At 33.4% G+C, this 22,508-nt stretch overlaps 1 protein-coding gene across 1 annotated transcript in view; it reads right to left on the bottom strand.

Annotated features, from left to right (window-relative positions):
- LOC111618454 (actin-binding LIM protein 3-like) overlaps positions 1-22,508 on the bottom strand; it is a 102,165-nt gene that overhangs the window by 14,985 nt on the left and 64,672 nt on the right. Inside the window, exons 10-16 of the mRNA XM_023359999.1 lie at positions 19,290-19,300; positions 18,734-18,808; positions 18,203-18,368; positions 17,917-17,967; positions 17,816-17,830; positions 16,335-16,502; positions 9,436-9,575 (exon numbers count right to left, since the gene is read on the bottom strand). Coding sequence (XP_023215767.1) covers positions 9,436-9,575; positions 16,335-16,502; positions 17,816-17,830; positions 17,917-17,967; positions 18,203-18,368; positions 18,734-18,808; positions 19,290-19,300 — 626 coding nt within the window. The remainder of the gene's footprint in view (positions 1-9,435; positions 9,576-16,334; positions 16,503-17,815; positions 17,831-17,916; positions 17,968-18,202; positions 18,369-18,733; positions 18,809-19,289; positions 19,301-22,508) is intronic.

Below are 22,508 nucleotides of genomic sequence, written 5' to 3' on the forward strand. Positions count from 1 at the left end.
GATCAGCAACAATTTAAGATACTATGTTAGTTTAACTTTTAACATTAATAAAATTTTTATAGATGCACGATATGTTCAGAGCATTTGTTCTTTTATTCAATTGTTGTACTTCTTAAATTTGTCAAGTTAACAAATATTGGACTTTTTGCCAATCTGAAACCGTGTTGTTGTATGTTTTTCTATATTTTAACTGTTCTTTTACAAATTTCATGACGATTTGGACTTGTCCAGAACCTCACATTACTAACACGACCAATACAGGATATTCAAGCTTTTGTGTTTTGATAACAAATCGTTTTTGACATATTTTGTTTCTAGATCTTCATTTCTTATGAAAAATAACTCTCCTGTATGTAAAACATCACCTAAAATAAACAAAATATCTGTGAGCAGCAGAGATATGTCTGATTTGTAAACAATCATTGCAAATGACTGATGTGCAGAGTAGTGAGTCTTCATGCTCCATGAAAAAACGTTTGATTTATGGTGCTTTTTGCTTTTCAGAATTTCAAATAAGAAATTGTTGACCTGTACTTAATATTGATGTCATTTCTTTCATTAATTAACATGTTTATATTTATATAATTTTGTTAATAATTAGCAATGAGAAAATATCGATTTTCTTAAATTCAAATATTAAACAGATCTCAAATAATTAGTGAACTTAATTGTCTTCTGTAACTTATTTAATATTTGTTATTTAATTTGTTTTATTTATTTCAATATACTAATAAATTAATAAAGTAAAATGAAAAGTAAAAAGAAAAACAATTTACTAAATTTTGACTTTTAATTTTAAAGTAGCTCTTTTCTCAACTACAATAGATTAACAAATAATTGTTCTCATTCTCACTTACTGAAGATTTTTATTTAAAAGAAATTGAGAATTCAAAAGCATTTATGATATAGTCTTCTTTTCTTTTCATGAATTTCCAGAAGTACTGAAGAGAGACTGTCTATTGTGTGGTTGTAGCCCTCTGCCTTATACGTGTCATATAGTTTTCTTTTTTGCTTTTTTTTAGCTACTTTTCAGCGGTGGAGAAAAAGGGGTGGCAACTTGGGGAAGGTGTAAGGGAGGTATTTAAGGCCATGAACCGGATAGGGGATTATCCTTCTTACCTCGTGGATGGATAGGGGAGTCAGGGAACACATGGTGCTCCTTCTGCTGTGGACTTGTTTTTTTTGGTGTGTTCCTGAATTAGATTGGATTACAACAAGTGTAACAGCTAGGACTATAGAATTGTAACGGTGAGAATTTTTTTTTATGTGTGAAAAAATTGTATCTGGTGATCCGTCGTTATAATTGTATCTTGTGATCCGTCGTTATAATTGTATCTTGTGAACCGTCGTTATAATTGTATCTTGTGAACCGTCGTTATAATTGTATATTGTGAACCGTCGTTATAATTGTATGAAAATATATGTACTTTGTCATATTTCTATAAACTTATTACAAACTGGTTTCTTTGTCTCTCTCTTCCCCACGTGGTGGACCACCTACACTCACAATTAGTGAGACCAATAAGTCTTACGAGTTTTCCACATCTGGCGTCCGCGACAGGATTTACCACGTGGTCTATAATGGAGACAAAGACGACGGTGAATTCGAGGGACAGCATGCAACTGGAGTCGACAATGAACATGACTGGAAACCACGACTTAGCGGTAGCGACCCCAGTCGTTACGGGATACCTGGGGATGATTCCAACATTCTCAGGTACTTCATCAGATACTGTATCCATCAAGCAGTTTTTCGATATTCTAGAGGAAGTGTCAACGATCGCCGGGTGGACAAGCGGAACCCGCTTAGCCGTAACCAATCACGCTTGAAGGGAGAACCTTTCAGCCTGTTGTTGGACTTACGGGAAGTGTACCGAAACGACTACGACAGAATTAAGACGTCCCTACTAAGTAGCTTCCATAGGCAGAAATCGATTGATGGAGGCACATTGAAGGACTTCATCAACATAAGACAGAAACGTAATGAGTCAGTAGGTGAGTTCAAGGTTAGATTGTGTATATCGTTTGAAAGAATGGTCTGCGCAAACCCACACATGGCCGCGTTAAGAAGTGAGATGTTAAGCAATCAATTCACGCAAGGGATAAACCCCGACTTAAGAATGAAACTGTTAGAGCGCGAACCAAAGTCATTTGATGAGGCGGTCGAGTTGGCCGAGAAGTTGGCAAAAATCGAGCAAGCCTGTGGGCTCAAAGAAGTTCAGGTAGGCGGTGTCATGGTACCTCGTCATATTGAATCAACCCCCGACAAGAGTAACATAGATGGTGCAGAGATCATGGCTCGTTTAGATAAGTTGGAGCAGACTGTATCACAGCTGTCTGATGCCGTTTTGGGATCTACTGGTGGGCAGGGTGAACGCAACCTAACAAAGGCCAAAGTCATACCCGGTCGGGATAGATGTTTCGCCTGCGGAAGTAGGGACCACCTATGTGCCAACTGCCCGAAAAATTTAAACTAGAATGGGACCAACATAGCAGCCAGGATGGTGGTTCCGAAGTAGATATTCAACTGGCAAGTGAACCGGACATGAATAACCACAGCCTCCCGTACATTTCCGGCAAGATCAATGGCCGTGCACTACACTTATTATTAGACACCGGTGCGGAAAAATCGCTCATAAATCGTTGTGAACTGAATCACCTAAAGGGAAGCTTCCTCAATACCAGCACTGCAAATGTACGTGTGAAAGGAGTGTCTGGCGGTGTTATGGAAAGCAATATTGAATTATTGACTAATGTAAGGTTGAACGGTAAGGCATCTCCCGTGAAATTTATCATAGTGGATTCGGAAATCTTGGTGGGTAATCAGGGAATCCTTGGTATGGATTTCCTGCGCGCTTACCCTGAGATGTTAAGTAAAATTGCGTGTCTCATGACAAGAGAGAGCCCTCCGACGGAGAAAAATCTGGCCTTTGCACTTGCTTCCCTTCATGAAGCACCCAAGCCACCTAACCTCACTACGCAAATTGACTTGACCCACCTCCCTCCAGATCAGGCTGTAGGGGTACAAAAGCTCATCCATGACTTCTCTGATATCTTCAGTGAGGCGGTCGAAGAGCTAACAGGTACCACTAAGTATGTCCATGACTTCGAATTGTGCACCAGCACCCCAATATACACTCGGCAATATCGTATCCCGCATACCTTCCTATCGAAATTGAAGGACAAAATCCAGCAGTATTTAGAGGCGGGCATCATTGAACCGTCGCTATCCGAGTGGAACTCCCCTATACACATTATCCCAAAGAGTAGTGGGGAAATTCGCCTTACCTTGGACTTGCGGAAGGTCAACGAGGTCACCAGGGGACAAGATTTCCCCTTGATGAGAATTGATGATATTTTAGCCCAGCTGAAAGGGGGGAAGGTGTTCTCTGTCCTGGACTTAAATTCCGGTTATTTTCAGATACCTGTGGCCCCCCACCTACGGGAGGTGTTTGCCTTTACAACCCCTTGGGGTAAGTATCAATTATGCCGCATGCCCCAAGGGGGGAAGAACTCTGGACGTTACTTCCAGCGTGTGATGAATTCTATACTCTCCAAACATGTGGGAGTAAATTGTTTCGTATTCCAAGATGATGTTGTTTTATTTTCTGAAACTATGCACGAACATGTAGAATTGCTGAGAGACGTACTCGGTCGTATTAGGGAAGCTGAGTTAGTTTTGCGGCCCTCAAAGTGCAAGTTTGCCGTGAACTCTGTCCGGTATCTGGGTCACGTGATTAACGAGAATGGGGTGACGCCAGATCCGGATAATATAAGTGCCTTTTTAAAGATACCGCAACCTAAGACAGTGAAAGAAGCGAGATCCTTCTTGGGAGCCCTAAGCTTCTACCGCCCCTTTATATGAAACTTTGCACACATCGCCCTGCCGCTCACCGAATTAACCAAGAAGGGGCGTCATTTCCAATGGTCAAAGGAATGTGAATATAGTTTCTGTAAGTTAAAAAACACTATCACTACTCCTCCAACACTGAAACACCCAGACTTTTCATCTGTGTTTCACCTGCACACCGATGCATCTGAATTCGCCGTGGGGGCCGCGTTACATCAAGCGTGCGGAAACCAACTCGCACCCGTCGGGTTTTTTAGCAAGAAACTTCACGGTGCCGAACTCAACTATTCAATCGTGGAGAAGGAGTGCCTTGCTTTACTTTTAGCCCTCCGTCATTTCCGGTTTCTGGTCTTAGGCAGACCCATAATCGTTCACTCGGATCATAAACCACTGGTGTTCCTAAAAGACATGAACAATCATAATCGGCATCTCATGCGATGGGCTATTGAATTGACAGAGTACGACATTAAGATGGTGCACATAAAAGGGAGTGACAACAAGGTGGCCGACTTACTTTTGCGCGCTCATAACAACTGCAAAGATCAGCCTGAGGAGGTGAGGGTGAATAGTAATGCGGTGTCACGACGGCCGGATGACGGTGCAAAAAGCCTGAGTGATTTGGTAAAGGCATGTCAAGAAACTGATGACCGCGTTTATTCGACAAAATGTGCGTTATTAAGAAAAGGGGTGACTGGAATCCCCACCCACCCACGCGACTTTAAGGTAAGGAATGGAGTGCTGATAAAGAGACAAGTAAATCGACGGGGAGAGCATGTAAATTGCATTTGTGTGGGTGACGCTGCCCAAATCCCTGTTATACAACACCACCATGAAATAGGGGGGCATATGGGAGTTGAAAAAACAATATGAAAACTTAGAGACACCTACTTTTTCCCCGATATGAGAACTAAAGTCAGGAACTATATAACGTCATGTGGGACATGCCAGCACTTTAACCGAGTCACCCATAAGGCACCAGTCCAGGAAGTGACCCATCCTGATAACCCAATGCAGGTGGTTGCGGTGGACGTGGTTGGCCCGGTGCCCGAGTCCTGAAAAGGAAATCGATATATCATTGTGTTCATTGACATGTTCACTAGATTCGTTGAAGCCATACCGGTACCTGAGATATCATCCAAAACAATAGCCGATTCGTTATTTGAGAACATTGTGTGTCGTTACGGTGATGGGCAGACCCTCATCTCCGACCGAGGCACAAATTTAACCTCAAAACTAATGTCCGACGCATGCATGTTACTTGGCATTGACCGAAAGACAACCACTGCATATAGACCCACATCTAACGGGACTTGTGAAAGGGCCAACAAGACAATTATCGAGATGATTGCAAAAATCTCAAACGGTGACAACGCCAACTGGGATGAGTACATCCCCGCTGCATTATTGGCGTACCGTAATACCATCCACGGATCAACGGGAGAAACCCCAGCCTTCCTAATGTACGGTTTCGATCCAGTGCTCCCGGGTGAATCGAGGGTTGACGACCCAGAAGCAGGTGATGGAGGGATCATGGAATATCGTGAGAGGCTGATGAGCAAACTTAGGGTCTACCGTAAGGCTGCTGACAACTTTGGTACTGGAACAAGAGTCGGAAGTTGAGAAAATTTAAAGTGGGGGACCTGGTGCTGGTGAGAAAACCATCAAAAGCTCAGCATAAAAAGTTTTCCCCGTGGTACTTGGGCCCTTTCCTTGTGGAACGCATAATCAGTGACGTGGTAGTCCAAGTCAAAGGAAAAAAATTGAGGGACAAACAGACCATCCACATTGACCGTTTAAAACCATTCATTGGACCTGCAGACCGTTACACACCACCTAGAAAGAAACGAAAGTCAACCCACTGGACTGAGGGTGATTAGGACTGCGAGGATAATGAGGAGGCCGACCCTCGCCAAACAAGTCAACCAATTCAATCCCACAGTCCTCATGCCGATGATCCACCTCAGACCTTGGAAAAACCGCACGACCCATCGGAAGGTTGTGATCAAGCCCATGCAATGCCGCAAGGGGGTCGTCCCTATAACTTGAGACGGCGACAGGTCGATTATGTCTCACTAAATCGTGGGTACTAAGTGTAATAAAAGGTAACTTGTAGGGGTGTTCCCCTTAATTCCTTTTTCTTTTTGGGGGGGGCATATGTGTGGTTGTAGCCCTCTGCCTTATACGTGTCATATAGTTTTTTTTTTTTTGCTTTTTTTTGGCTACTTTTCAGCGGTGGAGAAAAAGGGGTGGCAACTTGGGGAAAGTGTAAGGGAGGTATTTAAGGCCATGGACCGGATAGGGGATTATCCTTCTTACCTCGTGGATGGATAGGGGAGTCAGGGAACACGTGGTGCTCCTTCTGCTGTGGACTTGTTTTTTTTTTTTTGGTGTGTTCCTGCATTATATTGGATTACAACAAGTGTAACAGCTAGGACTATAGAATTGTAACGGTGAGAATTTTTTTTTATGTGTGAAAAAAAATTGTATCTGGTGATCCGTCGTTATAATTGTATCTTGTGAACCATCGTTATAATTGTATCTTGTGAACCGTCGTTATAATCGTATATTGTGAACCGTCGTTATAATTGTATGAAAATATATGTACTTTGTCATATTTCTATAAACTTATTACAAACTGGTTTCTTTGTCTCTCTCTTCCCCACATGGTGGACCACCTACACTCACAATTAGTGAGACCAATAAGTCTTACGAGTTTTCCACACTATACATAGTAGTGTATATAAGAGAATGTCATTGACACATAAAAATAAAAATTTATTTCTTTGAATTTCAGAACTTCAAAAAAATGTGATTTATCAGATCATCCACAATATGTTCATTGTACATGTATTAGTAAAAGGTGCTTATTAATTATTAAAATATTTGTAATTTTTGAGTAATCTCCTCTTTGGGTACTTCTGGATCTGATATTGTGGCAGTACATAAGGCTTATATTGGAAGTATTCATAGTATCAAATTTATCTTTCATCAACATAATATTTGAGATACCAAATCTTGAATACAGGTAACCCCGTATAACACGGCACTTCTATAGCACGGGTTCACTCTATCACGGTTCGGAAATTGGGTAAAACCCTCGTACAACATAAAATGTAATAAAGGGTGCGTTCTTTTATACCTCCGCGTAACTCTGCGCCAGAGCCGTAACTAGGATTTTGGACGCCTATGCCCAAGAATAAAAATGGAGCCTTTTTAATTTTTATTACTAAAAAAATAATTTTAGTATAAAAAAATTATCTAATGACATTTAAATACTATATATGAATATAAAAATTTTTTTTGTTATTAATTTCAAATACATATTCTGAAATCTTCTCGTCGGCGTGTTTATTAAATCGGCGCCTATGGCAGGGGCCACATTGGCCATACCCTAGTTATGGCTCTGCTCCGCGCAAGCATTCTAATTGTTTTCATGGCTACTTTGAATGCTCTTTCAACAAATAATCCATTTAATGGTTAAGTTTTACAATTGGGACCCTTCTTTTCCCTCTAAAAGCTCATTTTAGAATTATAGATTCCTTCATCACGATACCATCGATAGTGCGGGCGCCGCCATCTTTCTTTCACCGTTGTTCCTAAATGCCTACAAACAGCAGCGCACACTCCCGTTGCAGAGCGACCGCTATTAACAAACGCACCTACAAACTGTTATCAGTTGATGAAGCTCATGCTGAGATCATCATATAGGATGAATAATCCTATGGTAAAATATTTATTTAAATAATAAATAAGTATTTTACCTATGAAAAAAATGAATAATAAATCCGATTTAAATAAGAATTTAACAGCATGTTTTTTAATTTTTGGAACCTAACCCCCCTTTACACACTAGTTCTTTGTTTCGTATAACATGAATTCGCATAACATGGCAATTTTTTGGAANGTGATCCGTCGTTATAATTGTATCTTGTGAACCGTCGTTATAATTGTATCTTGTGAACCGTCGTTATAATTGTATCTTGTGAACCGTCGTTATAATTGTATGAAAATATATGTACTTTGTCATATTTCTATAAACTTATTACAAACTGGTTTCTTTGTCTCTCTCTTCCCCACATGGTGGACCACCTACACTCACAATTAGTGAGACCAATAAGTCTTACGAGTTTTCCACACTATACATAGTAGTGTATATAAGAGAATGTCATTGACACATAAAAATAAAAATTTATTTCTTTGAATTTCAGAACTTCAAAAAAATGTGATTTATCAGATCATCCACAATATGTTCATTGTACATGTATTAGTAAAAGGTGCTTATTAATTATTAAAATATTTGTAATTTTTGAGTAATCTCCTCTTTGGGTACTTCTGGATCTGATATTGTGGCAGTACATAAGGCTTATATTGGAAGTATTCATAGTATCAAATTTATCTTTCATCAACATAATATTTGAGATACCAAATCTTGAATACAGGTAACCCCGTATAACACGGCACTTCTATAGCACGGGTTCACTCTATCACGGTTCGGAAATTGGGTAAAACCCTCGTACAACATAAAATGTAATAAAGGGTGCGTTCTTTTATACCTCCGCGTAACTCTGCGCCAGAGCCGTAACTAGGATTTTGGACGCCTATGCCCAAGAATAAAAATGGAGCCTTTTTAATTTTTATTACTAAAAAAATAATTTTAGTATAAAAAAATTATCTAATGACATTTAAATACTATATATGAATATAAAAATTTTTTTTGTTATTAATTTCAAATACATATTCTGAAATCTTCTCGTCGGCGTGTTTATTAAATCGGCGCCTATGGCAGGGGCCACATTGGCCATACCCTAGTTATGGCTCTGCTCCGCGCAAGCATTCTAATTGTTTTCATGGCTACTTTGAATGCTCTTTCAACAAATAATCCATTTAATGGTTAAGTTTTACAATTGGGACCCTTCTTTTCCCTCTGAAAGCTCATTTTAGAATTATAGATTCCTTCATCACGATACCATCGATAGTGCGGGCGCCGCCATCTTTCTTTCACCGTTGTTCCTAAATGCCTACAAACAGCAGCGCACACTCCCGTTGCAGAGCGACCGCTATTAACAAACGCACCTACAAACTGTTATCAGTTGATGAAGCTCATGCTGAGATCATCATATAGGATGAATAATCCTATGGTAAAATATTTATTTAAATAATAAATAAGTATTTTACCTATGAAAAAAATGAATAATAAATCCGATTTAAATAAGAATTTAACAGCATGTTTTTTAATTTTTGGAACCTAACCCCCCTTTACACACTAGTTCTTTGTTTCGTATAACATGGATTCGCATAACATGGCAATTTTTTGGAATCGTAACTCCCGTGTTATACAGGGAGTTACCTGTACTTTCAAGTATTTTAGTATTTGTAGATAATATTGCCCATCTCTATTAACAATACATAGAAAACGTTTCCTCTTGCCATTACAAACTGTTTTGTTTGTAAATGTATTAAAAATGTATTTATCATTAATGAAAGACTACAATGAAAAAATTTTCTCATATTAAATATTCATAATAATTGGGTTGATGATACAATAAATTTAAATATAACTTATAAATAATTGCATGCAGTTTTACCTTTCCAATTCCTGTTGCTATTTTAGCTAATTCTTCCTCTTCTTTCTTTAATTGTGGATCTTCTTGAATTATTTCTTCTTCTTCTAATTCTTCATCTATATCAGCATCTTTAGAACTTCCACTCCAACGTCGGCAACGTTCTATAAAAATTTCATTCATTATAAAAATATATTTTATCTGTATTTTTAAAATACTTTAAAAATCAATATTATCAAAACATTTTAACATAAATATAAACAACAATTATTCTATACTGTTTTCATACAAAATAAATAAATATAAAAAAAATATGAATCATTTACATCAAATATTCAGAACAGAAGTTTCTGTTTTTATTTATCAAATACAAAATTTTGTGAATTGATTACTTATTTTATTTTTTTTAAACTCCTTTGTGATATTTTCTTTTCATGATATTGAAGAATAATTATTAATTTAACTACAGTTGACCCCCCATAACACTGTTGATAATTCCATGTTGTCACTGTTGATAATTCCTTTTATATGAATTCCATGTTGTACGAGTCACTTAGATTTTACAAATACGTGTGCTGGGCTGTGAATGGCTCACATATTTGTAAAATCTAAGTGACTCATACAACATGGAATTCATATAAAACGGAATTATCAACAGTGTTATAGGGGGTCAACTGTATTGCAAAAGCAGTGCGGGGAAAGACTGATCCCCATTAGGGGAAATGATGATTCCCATTAAATGTATGTATACGTGTACGTTTGTATATATACTGTTTAAACAGTATACAGGATTGTGATTTGTGAACTATTAAATAATAAATAATAATAATGTATTACAAATTACATCAAACAGTAACTTAGATAAATTTTGATTCAAAAAATAAAATAAAACAATAAATTAATTAATTTTCTGAAAAATAATTTCTCTCCACAAAAGGAAAAAATAATTAGTGGAGAAAAAACTTCAGTGATTTTTTTTAAGAATCACTCATGTCTCAAAAGCCCTGTCAATTACATTAACATAAAATTGATTAAAAACAGAGCTCAGATATAAAAAATAAGAAAAAATATAAAAATAAAAATCCATGACTCTATAACATATAAGATTTCTTTTAAAGACATTATTACTGGAGAAGTAAAAAAAGCATGACATTTTTATTTTCTCCTTCACATCACTTTCAATTTTATGTAGAAATAATAATAGAATTGATGTAAAAAATTAAGAGTAATCATAGTAAATAAAATAGATCTTGAAGATATAACCAGAAAACTTATTCTTATGTAAAGCAAGTTCCGGATCAAAAAGAGTTCAATAAAATTTTGATGTTCTAATTTCTTCAAAAATTGATATACAAAGTCAAATAATTATCTGTCACATTTTTTAAAAACTGAATTTAAAAACCAATTCTATATTAATCTGTTTTGTTCTGTTCCATTATATGTCTAGTCAAATCCATGATGAATATATCACAAAACTTAATACTCATAGAATAAGAAAAGTTTAAAAATCCAATGTGACACTAATACTATTTTATGCTGATCTTTTTATGTTTATAATTTATTTGAAATACATGTAAAAATAAATGGGAAATTGGATATGCAACATGTGATTTATAATATACATGAGAAAAGATTTGGCATTTAGTGTTTGTTCATTTCTCAAAGACCTAAATATCAATCATTAGTTTATTCTATTATTATTTATATCATATATTATTTAACATAAAAATATGTCCTACCAATATTATTATTAATATTAGCATGGTTGTGGTGAAGTTTTCATCTCTAAAATGTAAACGTCGAATGTCGACGTTCTCATTTTAGAGACAAAAACGTCAACTGCACCTCGTCATTGATAGGGCATATTTTTATTTACTTAAATAGCCATGTTATTATTGAAACAATAGCTACAAAGATAACCATTTGAATCTTAAAAGTATTCTGATACTTAAGCTTATTAATATAGCTTAAAAATGTCAAGTTTTAGTAATTTAAACTTTTACAAAAAGTTATTTTGGGTTGGATTTAAAATGGTTGGTTAATACAGGTATACCTCACCTTATGTCAGTAATTGGTTCCAGGAGAGGTGACTTAAGTCGAAAAATGACATAAGTCAAATTTACTTGTNAAATATGAAAAAATATATTATTAGTATAGTATAGTAGTATATCTCATGTAATTAATATATCGCTATTAACCTACTTTGCATTGAATTTTCATCAATGTTAAGCCTAACAAAAATTTTTTTAAAATAATAATCGTTGCTATTGTATCGTTAAAAATTAGAAAATTAAGCCTTGCTTAAATACTGGCTCCCTTTCATGGTCGAGCCATGTTGCCAGCTAAAATGTAAAAATACTATTAAAGTAGCCAAGACATAGCCAAATATTGTAGCGCCACATCACTAGTGGACATTTGAATTTGCCAACTAGAATGATCGGTTAACCGATGTGACAGTTAATCGGGGGTCGGATAATCGATGCTCTACTGTATTTTAATATGATTTTATGTGCCTTAACACTTTTCTAGTGATATTACGACTTCAATATTTGTGGCGGACAGACGTAAAGTTGAATAAAATGACTTAAACTTGATTTTTATTTTTCCATATACTTTTTTAANCGATGCTCTACTGTATTTTAATATGATTTTATGTGCCTTAACACTTTTCTAGTGATATTACGACTTCAATATTTGTGGCGGACAGACGTAAAGTTGAATAAAATGACTTAAACTTGATTTTTATTTTTCCATATATTTTTTTGACAAATGACATATACAGTAATACCTTGACTTATGCTACTCCGACTTACGCAAATCCGGAGTTATGCAATTTTCAAATCTCATCGATTCATCTTTTGTTTGAGCGCCACTCAACTATTGATTACTCATTCCCCTCACACTATTGTTTAGCTTACATGTTCAGATGTGTCACGCGGAATCGACACATAGCTCCAATTTATTTTGTGTTATTTATTTCTGTATTTGTTATATCTATGGAGAATTGAGAGACTCTATGTGGTGATTTCTTGCAACCGTGAACAAATCAAAAGACGAGATAAGATTAACAATAACATTTATTAGCTTACATACATCTGACTTGGATTTTACACAAATTGCTAAATTATACCCCGACTTATGTGAATTCGACTTACGCGGTTATCGCTTGGTCCCACCTATCGTGTAAGTTCAGGGTATTACTGTAATCGAGAATGACATAACTTGAGGTATACCTGCACCACAATGTAATGAACATAATTTTTAAATTGTAAAGGCAATATTTAAAGTGCATAATTAACATTATATTGGTAACACAACAATTTTGATAAGAATTAAATTAAGAAAACATAAAGATCATTTTATCCCAAAATGATAATTGTTTTATAATTTTTATAGTTTCTATATCTTTATAATCTTTTAATTTATATATCTTTTTCTAAGCTCTGCATGATCCTAGAGTGTGTGAAAAATCAAACCATTTTGAATCTATAGCTATATCAGCCAGAACCTTCATAACTTAACACACTTATACATTTTGTTATACCTTAATATGTTTTGTGTCATGTATAAGCCATATGCTAAATAAATAGCACTTTTTTTAATTTCGTTATTATTTACAGGTATAAAAAGTTCGGAAAAAATAAAAAAAGCTACCCATGGAATTACTGTAAGAAACATTACATCCTACCATGCTACAAATATTTTGTTTCTTTACACCAGAGGAAAAATTCACCTTATTTGCCATGTTACCTCAGTCATAACTCTGTTATTTGTAACTACAAAGTTCACTATTTTACTACAAGAGGTCTCTATCACAGCAAAACATACAGGCAGGGAGCCTATACTTGAGCAAATATATATACAGGGTGTCCTAAATTAAACTTGACATTTTCCAGCTGGCTACAGCAAAACTATTCATCAGAAAGTCATGAAAGTTTGGAAGTACCTTAATGAGATGATGGGAATTTTTTTCTAGAGCAAAAAAGTTAAGTCCAGAAACCACCACTAGAGAGCATATTATAGCTTTATACAGAACATAGCAATGAGCTACACAAGTTATGTCTAATGTGAACAAAACATGTTCAAAACATGATGGCCACCATTGTCTGCTACCATCTGAAAGCGTAAAAGAATATGTTCAATGGTTACATGCAATTTATGCCTTGGAATGTTACATACATCCTTAATGTCAGACAGCAATGTCATGGGATCATGGTAGATTAAGTCTTTGAGATAGCCCCAGAGCAAAAATTGCATAGATTTAAGTCTGGAAATCTCACAGGTCAATATGCCACTATTTCAGCTTAAAAAGTGCACTCTAGTGATGGTTTTTGGAACTAATGTTTTTTGCTCTAGAAAAAATTCCCCGTCATCTCATTAAAACATTCCCAAACTTTAATGACTTTCTGATAAATAGTTTTTGCTGTAGCCAGCTGGGAAATGTCAAGTTTTATTTGAGACATCCTGTATTTATTGCCTTTCCAAATATCTAACAATAATTAATACTAATGATGTCATGTTACTCAATGATAATTGGAAACTTGCCCTGTATAGTAAGGACTTTACTCATTTAGCCAATCAACTACTAGAGCCATAACATGTTGGGTATATCCTTCTTTCACATACTTTTTACTTTTAGTTTTATTTTTATTCACATCTTTGCCTGTTTTAGTGATAACATTTTCTTTGTACATTAGTTTTCTATTTCAAAATATGTTTGCATCTTTTAAATTTAAAAACACTCATTCTTTTTAAAGAACATATTCACTCTCTTCAAGTTCAATGTAAGCTATAGAAGTTTACAACTGTTATTTGCTGAACCTGACCTATAGAGCTAGTGGAACTGAGTTGAGTGCCACCTGTAGGCAGGCAAAGAAAACTTTTTTGGGAAAACATGTGCGTCTTTGGGTTAGATACACAGTGAAACACAATGTTTGTTTTCTTTCTGTATAATGAACCACAACTTTCTGCCACACAAAACTTCAAAAAATACCTGTTGTGTGGTTGGTTGTAGTGTTACGTATATTACTGCGCCACCAGGTACAAAGTTTTATTCGTTTCCAAATGAAAAATACCCTGCAAGGAAAGAGAAATGGCTGGCTGCAATTCAGTGGATTGAGTAAGTATTATGCTTAGGTATTTTCATTGAAGGTATTTTTTTAAAGTTGTGTGTGTATATATAACTGTGACATTTAAAGGCATTGCATTGTAATGATCTCTAAAATGGCTAGGGTGCCTTTTTTTTTAGCGGTAAATAGGTGTAGTCCACTTTATATTTTACGTATCCCACCCATTGTTTACATAGTGCATTGAGTAATAACTCGTTAAAAATAGCAAAACATTTTGTATTTCTGTAAATCTAAAATCCTGATAAATAACAAAATTTTAAAAATGCTTAATGATGTCATTATTAGCCATGGGACAGTATTAAAGATCATTTCAAGTAATTCATTAGTCAAAAAGTGATCAAAGTTGCTTGATAATTGTAATATAATATGTAAAATTAAAAACACTTTTTCAGAAAATATGGCAAACCTTGGCAACCCACAAAGTACCAGCAAAGTCTGCAGTCAGCATTTTGTAGGTGGACAAAAATTGNTTCAAGTAATTCATTAGTCAAAAAGTGATCAAAGTTGCTTGATAATTGTAATATAATATGTAAAATTAAAAACACTTTTTCAGAAAATATGGCAAACCTTGGCAACCCACAAAGTACCAGCAAAGTCTGCAGTCAGCATTTTGTAGGTGGACGAAAATTGACCACCCTGACCATCCAGCATATGTTCCCACATTTTTTCCAACATGCTACAAGAAACAGGGTTGTGGAAATGTTGCTAGTTTTTAAGGCAGGCAAGAAGGAAAGAAGAAAAGGTGGAGAGCATGGATCTGTAACAGCATGGATGTGGACACCGAAACTATACCTGTGATCACCAAACATGACACTGGAACACAAACTGATGTAGGGGAACCACTTTATAGTACACATAATATGGCAGTCTTATTTTGTGAAAAATTATGTAATGATGTGGGTACCCAAACTAATATTTATTGTAAAAAGCAGTTTCTCTCCTTTCTTTAAATTAATTTTTCTCAGGGTTTCGGTAGATATTGCTTCAAAACCATACTGCCTTCTAAGAAACATTATTTGTACGCCACGAAAAGGAGAAGTACATGCCACCTTTGTAGCCCTGATTTTGTTTCCCCGCATCGCCGCTAGAGGCGCCTCGATCTAGTTTCGCCATTCCTTCCACTAGCTCTATAGGGAATCAAAACATTCCCAATTAAAAAGATTAACAGGATTTGCTTCCATAACAAAAGGTAACAAAAACATAAATATTTCTCATTATTTAAATGAAAAAAATAACATTAAAATTTTTAGAAAATATGTAGCTAAGAAAATAATTACTAGTAAATAAAGACACTAAACACACCTTACATACTTTTCCAGCAATTAAATTGAAGTTCTACTGTGGAAGTTCCAGCTTCAACTATTATTGATATTAGTAAATAATTTTTAAATAAGATTAATTTAGAAATACATACTTAGTGTAGAAATACATAGGTATTTCTAAATTCTAAATTTTCTAACTTAGATTAAAACATTTCAAATCATCAGATGTTACTTATCTACTAAATATAACAATTCACTCATATCAATTCAATCAACTAAGATCATCAGATCATTTCTACATCTTTCCTTTAAAATTGTAAAATATGTAGAATCTCATATGTAAATCTGCTTAGTTTTTATTTTTAAAATTTAAAGTAATTTAATACTAAATTTTTCTGCCAAAATCTTTTGCTCACCTTAAACCATATATGATTTATGCTTGTAAATTATCACCATAACAGAGTAACCATTTATTTATGTCTGAGCTCTGAAATGTAAAAGATAATATAATATATAGTATCGAGTAACTGACCAGCATCAGTGTATGGAAATGGTGGTGCAGGAAAATCATCCCTCTCAATCCTTGGTACCTCATAAGCTTTTGGTGGTTGTGCACCAGGATAATGGGCTAATTCAATTGGTTCTTCATTATTCATATGTGGAGAACGAGGTCGAGGAGTAGTAGCTTGAATTGATTCGACTAAAAGTATGAAAAAACTTTAAATTAGAACTCCATGACTTATATAATTTTTGTCAATAAAATTTTCTATAAAGGGTTAATAAAACAAAAAGAACATGTAAGTTACCACTACAAATAAATAAGACAAATGTGGTATTTATTAAAAATGATATATAAAATCTTAAGTGACTTTGATTGTTTTATGCTGTGAATTTTGTTCATATTAAAACAAAGCTAATAATTTAAAGTATATTTTAAATAAAAAAGTCTCTACAGCTATATAATCTATGTTTTATACCTAACAAAAAGTTAGTCACATGCCATTTTGAAACTGATGCAGGAAATTAAGCTTAATAAAATATATACTAATTCTTTCAAAGAAGTTTTATAAAAATAAACATATTAACAAATTTATAGAATAACATCATAGATAATTTAATTGGCCAAATGTATTACATTGGAATTAAAATGACAGATGACCACAACATTTGCCAGATTCAGTACATAAAATAATTTCAATTAGATAAGTACTAGTGTGAGGCTCCAGAAATGTACTGGAACCACACAAAACTGTAAAAGGCAATTTATAAAATAATTTTATAAAACTATTAATGTTATAAGGTAGAAATTCTATGACTGTAAATGGACATGTTTGAATTGAATGAAAAAAAATTGAGAGTAGTTCTCATATTTTAACAAAGAATAATGTAAGTCCTAAGATAAACCATCTTTGGTTGGGATCAAATGGATAGATGATTTTGACTCATCCTGCAATCTAGATTACAATCTTGTTACAATTGGTACTGAGTGACGACCAATTAGAAAGTGTAGATGAGTAGAAACAACTAATCGAAGTGGTCGTATGGGACCTGAAAAAAATCTATAAAAATCCATGTATCAAGGACACAGGGAGCTTCACCCTGCCTTCTGATTGTGTGGTATCATTCTCAGTTAAAAATCTCCTCTGCGTCCCGACATTGAACCAGATTACCCCTCATCTTCTCGATGGACTTTCTCCAATCAATGCCTTGGGGCTGCCAAACGAGACCAAGAAGGATAGTTCCAATAGGACATTCACACTTTGAGAGAAAAAAAGAAATCGGAAGACCTCTATACCAAACACACCCACTTACGATTGAGAATTGCTTGGATATCCTGTTATTACACACAGATCAGTGACATCACACTAGCAATATTTCCTAAAAGTTAGGGGATCTCTGCACTTATAAATATTTCTTAGATTTCAAAAACTATTTAAAATATATGTTTTTGAATAGATATTCTGCTAAATCTTTTTTATCAGTAAAAAAAAATATTTAATTTATAAAACTCACCTAAAACTTGCATTCCTGGAAAAAGAAAAAAATAATTAAATTGAATTTTTTATACAATCATACGTATATTATTCTATTAACAAGAAAATCACCATTCATACCTTGTTTTGTTGATATTGGTCTAAAACCTAAATTTCGTTTGCCTGTTCCTTCTAAAAATTAATAATTAAAAAGTTTTTAAAGTATTTTTTAAAATAATCTGCTTTGTATATTTATTTATTTACTTTTTTTATCACAATTCAATATATATTTGAATTCTTGTTCAATATTTGATATTTGAAAATTATTTTAATTAAAATAATTATGAGTTTAAAAATTAGCAAATATTATAAGATCAACATGTAACTAAAATATTTTAAATAAATCAAATAATAAATATTAATATACCTGGAGGCCTATGGAACTGAGGAGATTTCGGAGGTCGTGGATCGATTGGTCGTCTCAAATATCCCTGTATAGGTTCTTCAGTCAGATAGCTATGTGTATAAACTCTACTCAAATCTGATAGTAGCAAGTCTCTTTCTGCAAATATTCCTGGGCTGGTCCGGCCATACTATAAAATATTGGATATCATTATTAAATAAATTGGACAATTTTTTTAAAGATCCCAACAAATCCTAAAAATTATTTATTATCTTCAGATTATTATTATTATTTTTTTCAATATCAGCCAAATTTATTTCTCCAACATTCCTAACATGTACAGTACAGGTCACTGCTTTCTAGGAGATCAAACAAAATTTTCCACTTAAATCCAATAACTTCGAAGATGAACTAAAAGGCTCAAATGTACTAAGATTTAAGTGGAATATTTTTGTCTAATCTTCAAGAAAACAGAGATACATACTTTTTTCTTATGATTTTATTTGTTTTTAGTTACCTCAAAATAATATTATTATTGTAAATAAACTTACTAACCTTTCTATTAAATGATCCAAATGAACTGAAAGAATGAGAACCATGCAGGCTGGGAGAGGAAGTCAATTGATATTGCTAATAACAACATAACCATGGAAAACATGCAACAAAAATTATAAATAAATTAAAGGAAAACAAATTGTTATAGCACTTAAGGATTTTAGATTTGAATCATATTTTAAAGCTATTACTGGATTTATATCATTTATATTATATTCCTATTTTATTAATGGATTTATTATTATATTTAATACTGGTAATTAATATTATGTTAATTATTTTAAAATTAACATTTAAGGCAAATTTGCCTAGTCCAAAGCAAGAATTTATCCACTTGAACATAAAATTCTTTTCATAATTTCATATGTAAATATTCCTTTTTTTTATTTTTGTAGTTATTCCTTTTTGATAACTGATTCAATTTTATATCATCAACAAGATACAATGCTAATAACTTTCAAGGAGTAATATTAAAATCAACAGTTTATTTTTTTTAAATCAATAATGTTTAATAGTATGGTAAAATATACTGGAATATATCATACTATCTTCAGACTTGTTTCAAATCTAAATAAATTTAATTCAAATTTAAATTATATTTATTCTAATATTTAGTCATTTTGTGTGTTCACTCCATTTTTTCATTTAAGTGTATCTCAAAGTTATCTTACATTGTTATATATAGAATTTAATCAATATTTAAATTGAAGCAATGCTTTAATATGTATGATATCTTTTTAATAATCAAAGCAGATAAATCTCATTATTTCAAGAAATTGATTGAGCCATTGTTCTGATCACAGGTCATGAACTTTTGTAGATAGAAAATGCATCATGCCATGAGCATACAAAATTGATAGAAAGCTTCTATTTCTTCAAAGCTGGTGGACGACATTGGTCTATTCATTTGATGAGTTTCTGCCTCTGTATGGTTTTTTTCTTGTGCGAATAATTTTCTCATCTGCCAAAAGTTTGAAATAAGAGATTGTGCTCCTGCCTACATTTTTTCCAGTATACCCAGTTGGATCAGACTGAAGTCTGAGTATATTATGAGATGGTCTTTTCCATGAATCTGGTGTACTTGATGCATGTGTCTAGAGTTCCATCATGATTTCTATAATTTTCTGATGAATGGTGCTGAAATTTCTTCATATTTTTCATTGCTTATGTGTAGTTCTGAATATTCTTTCTGATTTTGGCTGTTTGGCTTTCTGATGAGAAAGCACCTGAAACTCTAAATCCTACAACTGAGAATCATCATCACTTTTATCGTGTGACTCATTTTCATCAATTTGCTGAAGATGGGAAATTATTTCATCAGGAATCATTTTTTTCTTCTGGCCTTTGAAACAATTTTTACACTAACATTGCCAGGTGAACAAGGCTTTCTGTTGAGGAATTATGAACAAGAGTGATTAATTATCACTTTTGTTCACAGTTGCATTCAAATTACCCAATCAGGAACTGTGACATGATAAATGCAATGCAGATTTGCATGATTTCCCATGCAGATCAATGATCAGCTTGTGGTATAAACATGGGGTGAGAATAAAATGTTTGTAAAATGTGGAATTATTTCAAAGAAGTGTATATTCATGTGAAAGAGCATGAAAAGTTATGTAAATTTTTGAAATTTGAATAAAAAATAAAATAGTATTGAAAAGTTGATAATTCAAAACCATCATGCTGGTCAATTGACCAGCCTCGGTACTTTAATGTTAATGTAGCTGAAAAATAGCTCAATTCATTATGGCATTGTTTCCAACCTTCTGCTATGCTCCACCTAAGTCTTTCTAAAATTCTTATGTCCCCTAACATATACAGGAGTTATACGGTTAACTTAAACTCTGGGCAAGTCCATTTTTGAATTGCCCCACGTTGGGAAACACTGTATTGTTTGGCATTAACTAAACCAAGCTTGAAAGAAACATATGCCATATTGAGGCAAAGTCTGGTCAGCAAGTTACACTAAAGTAGTTTTGTCAAGTTGATAGAATTGCCATCACTGAGTACTGTGTGTCATGCTGAATCGAACATTTTTGATACTAGATTAACTTCTAAAGTATAATTTTTATTTGTTTTTATATTTTTCAATATATTTATTTTGATAATATCAAAAGTGCTCAGAAATTAAGTAAAGAGAAACAAAACACCTTTTTTTGCCAAGAAATAAATATAATTGTAAAAAACAAATGTTTTCAGCCCAATTAATAGGCCATCTTCAGGTCAAACAAAAATGGAATGTAAATGTTCCATGAATAGAACATAAAAATTTTAAATCAAAAATTTTTTTACAAGAGAAAAATAATGGAAGAATACATAAAAATTAAAATAAAACAAAAATAACATAAATCTTCAATGTATTAATTCTGGTCCAAGTTTCAAGTAAATTCTTAACCAAGTACTTCCCATGCCGAAGGCAGGATCTCGGCATCCCTCGCATTTAAACAGCCTTCTCCTATCCTACTTCTGTATATTTCAATCTTCTCCGCCGTCATTGCTAAAGTTGGGGAAGACAGAGGTTTGATGATTGTTGCCTCGTCCCATTTTACCTCAAAGCCTTGGGCTTGCGCCATTTGGGACAAAATNTATCATCAACAAGATACAATGCTAATAACTTTCAAGGAGTAATATTAAAATCAACAGTTTATTTTTTTTAAATCAATAATGTTTAATAGTATGGTAAAATATACTGGAATATATCATACTATCTTCAGACTTGTTTCAAATCTAAATAAATTTAATTCAAATTTAAATTATATTTATTCTAATATTTAGTCATTTTGTGTGTTCACTCCATTTTTTCATTTGAGTGTATCTGAAAGGTTCTTTTTTATTGTATTTCTTGAAATTTAAATAATTTTGATGATTTTTTATTTCTTTATTTTTCTTGTTTTAAAATATAAAAATGTGTTATACAATTTTCAATTTTATTTAATTGTGGTTTTTTATTTCCTTTATTTGTTATATTTATGTTTGTATAATTGTAAATTTGTAGGTAGATATCAATTGTCCTTTTGGACTTTTCTGCTTAATTGTAAAAATAAATAAATAAATTCTTATTTAAAATATTTTAAACATTACTATGATAAAAGGACTCCTGTTCTATTAAATGTTCAATTTAACTTCTATTAAATTAACTTGGTCATTAAACTAAAATTTAAATTAAGCTTAATTTCATGATGTTATGATTAGGTTAATTAATATTGAAGTATAAATAATGAAGCTAAAGAAATCATTGGATTTTTGATCTGAAGACAAACAAATGATAATCAATCTACAAATGATCTGTTTTGTAGATGATTATTTATATAATTTGTAAGTAACAAAGGATAATTAGTAACAAAGCATGTAACAATATGTATGCAAATAAACAAAATTAAAAAGAATACTCTGAAAACTGAATGATAAAAAATGCACAAAACTAGTATATGTCAAATATAGAGGAGAAGGTGGTATTATGGAACACTGCGGGTATTATGGAACCACCCCATTTCGAACTGATAATAAAGGCGAACTGTAGCAAAATGTGGATGAACTGAACTAGGCAGACATCCATAGCAAGGGGAAAACCCGTTTTACTTCAGTTAAACGGTTGTCCGTATTTAATCAGCAAATTTGTTTTTTTCAAAATTCAGAAGTTTTGAATGCTAAGTGAATTTAATTATTTTTAAAATATAAATCGCATAGTTGTAGGTTCACTGGTGCATGTATTCCGTTCCAGAGACTTAGGGGTACATATTAATCTGTGTGATGTTCACGTTTTTTAAATTTT

Source organism: Centruroides sculpturatus, unplaced genomic scaffold (genome assembly GCF_000671375.1).
Source record: "Centruroides sculpturatus isolate CEXI.00-Female unplaced genomic scaffold, Cexi_2.0 scaffold5, whole genome shotgun sequence".
Classification (NCBI taxonomy): domain Eukaryota; kingdom Metazoa; phylum Arthropoda; class Arachnida; order Scorpiones; family Buthidae; genus Centruroides; species Centruroides sculpturatus.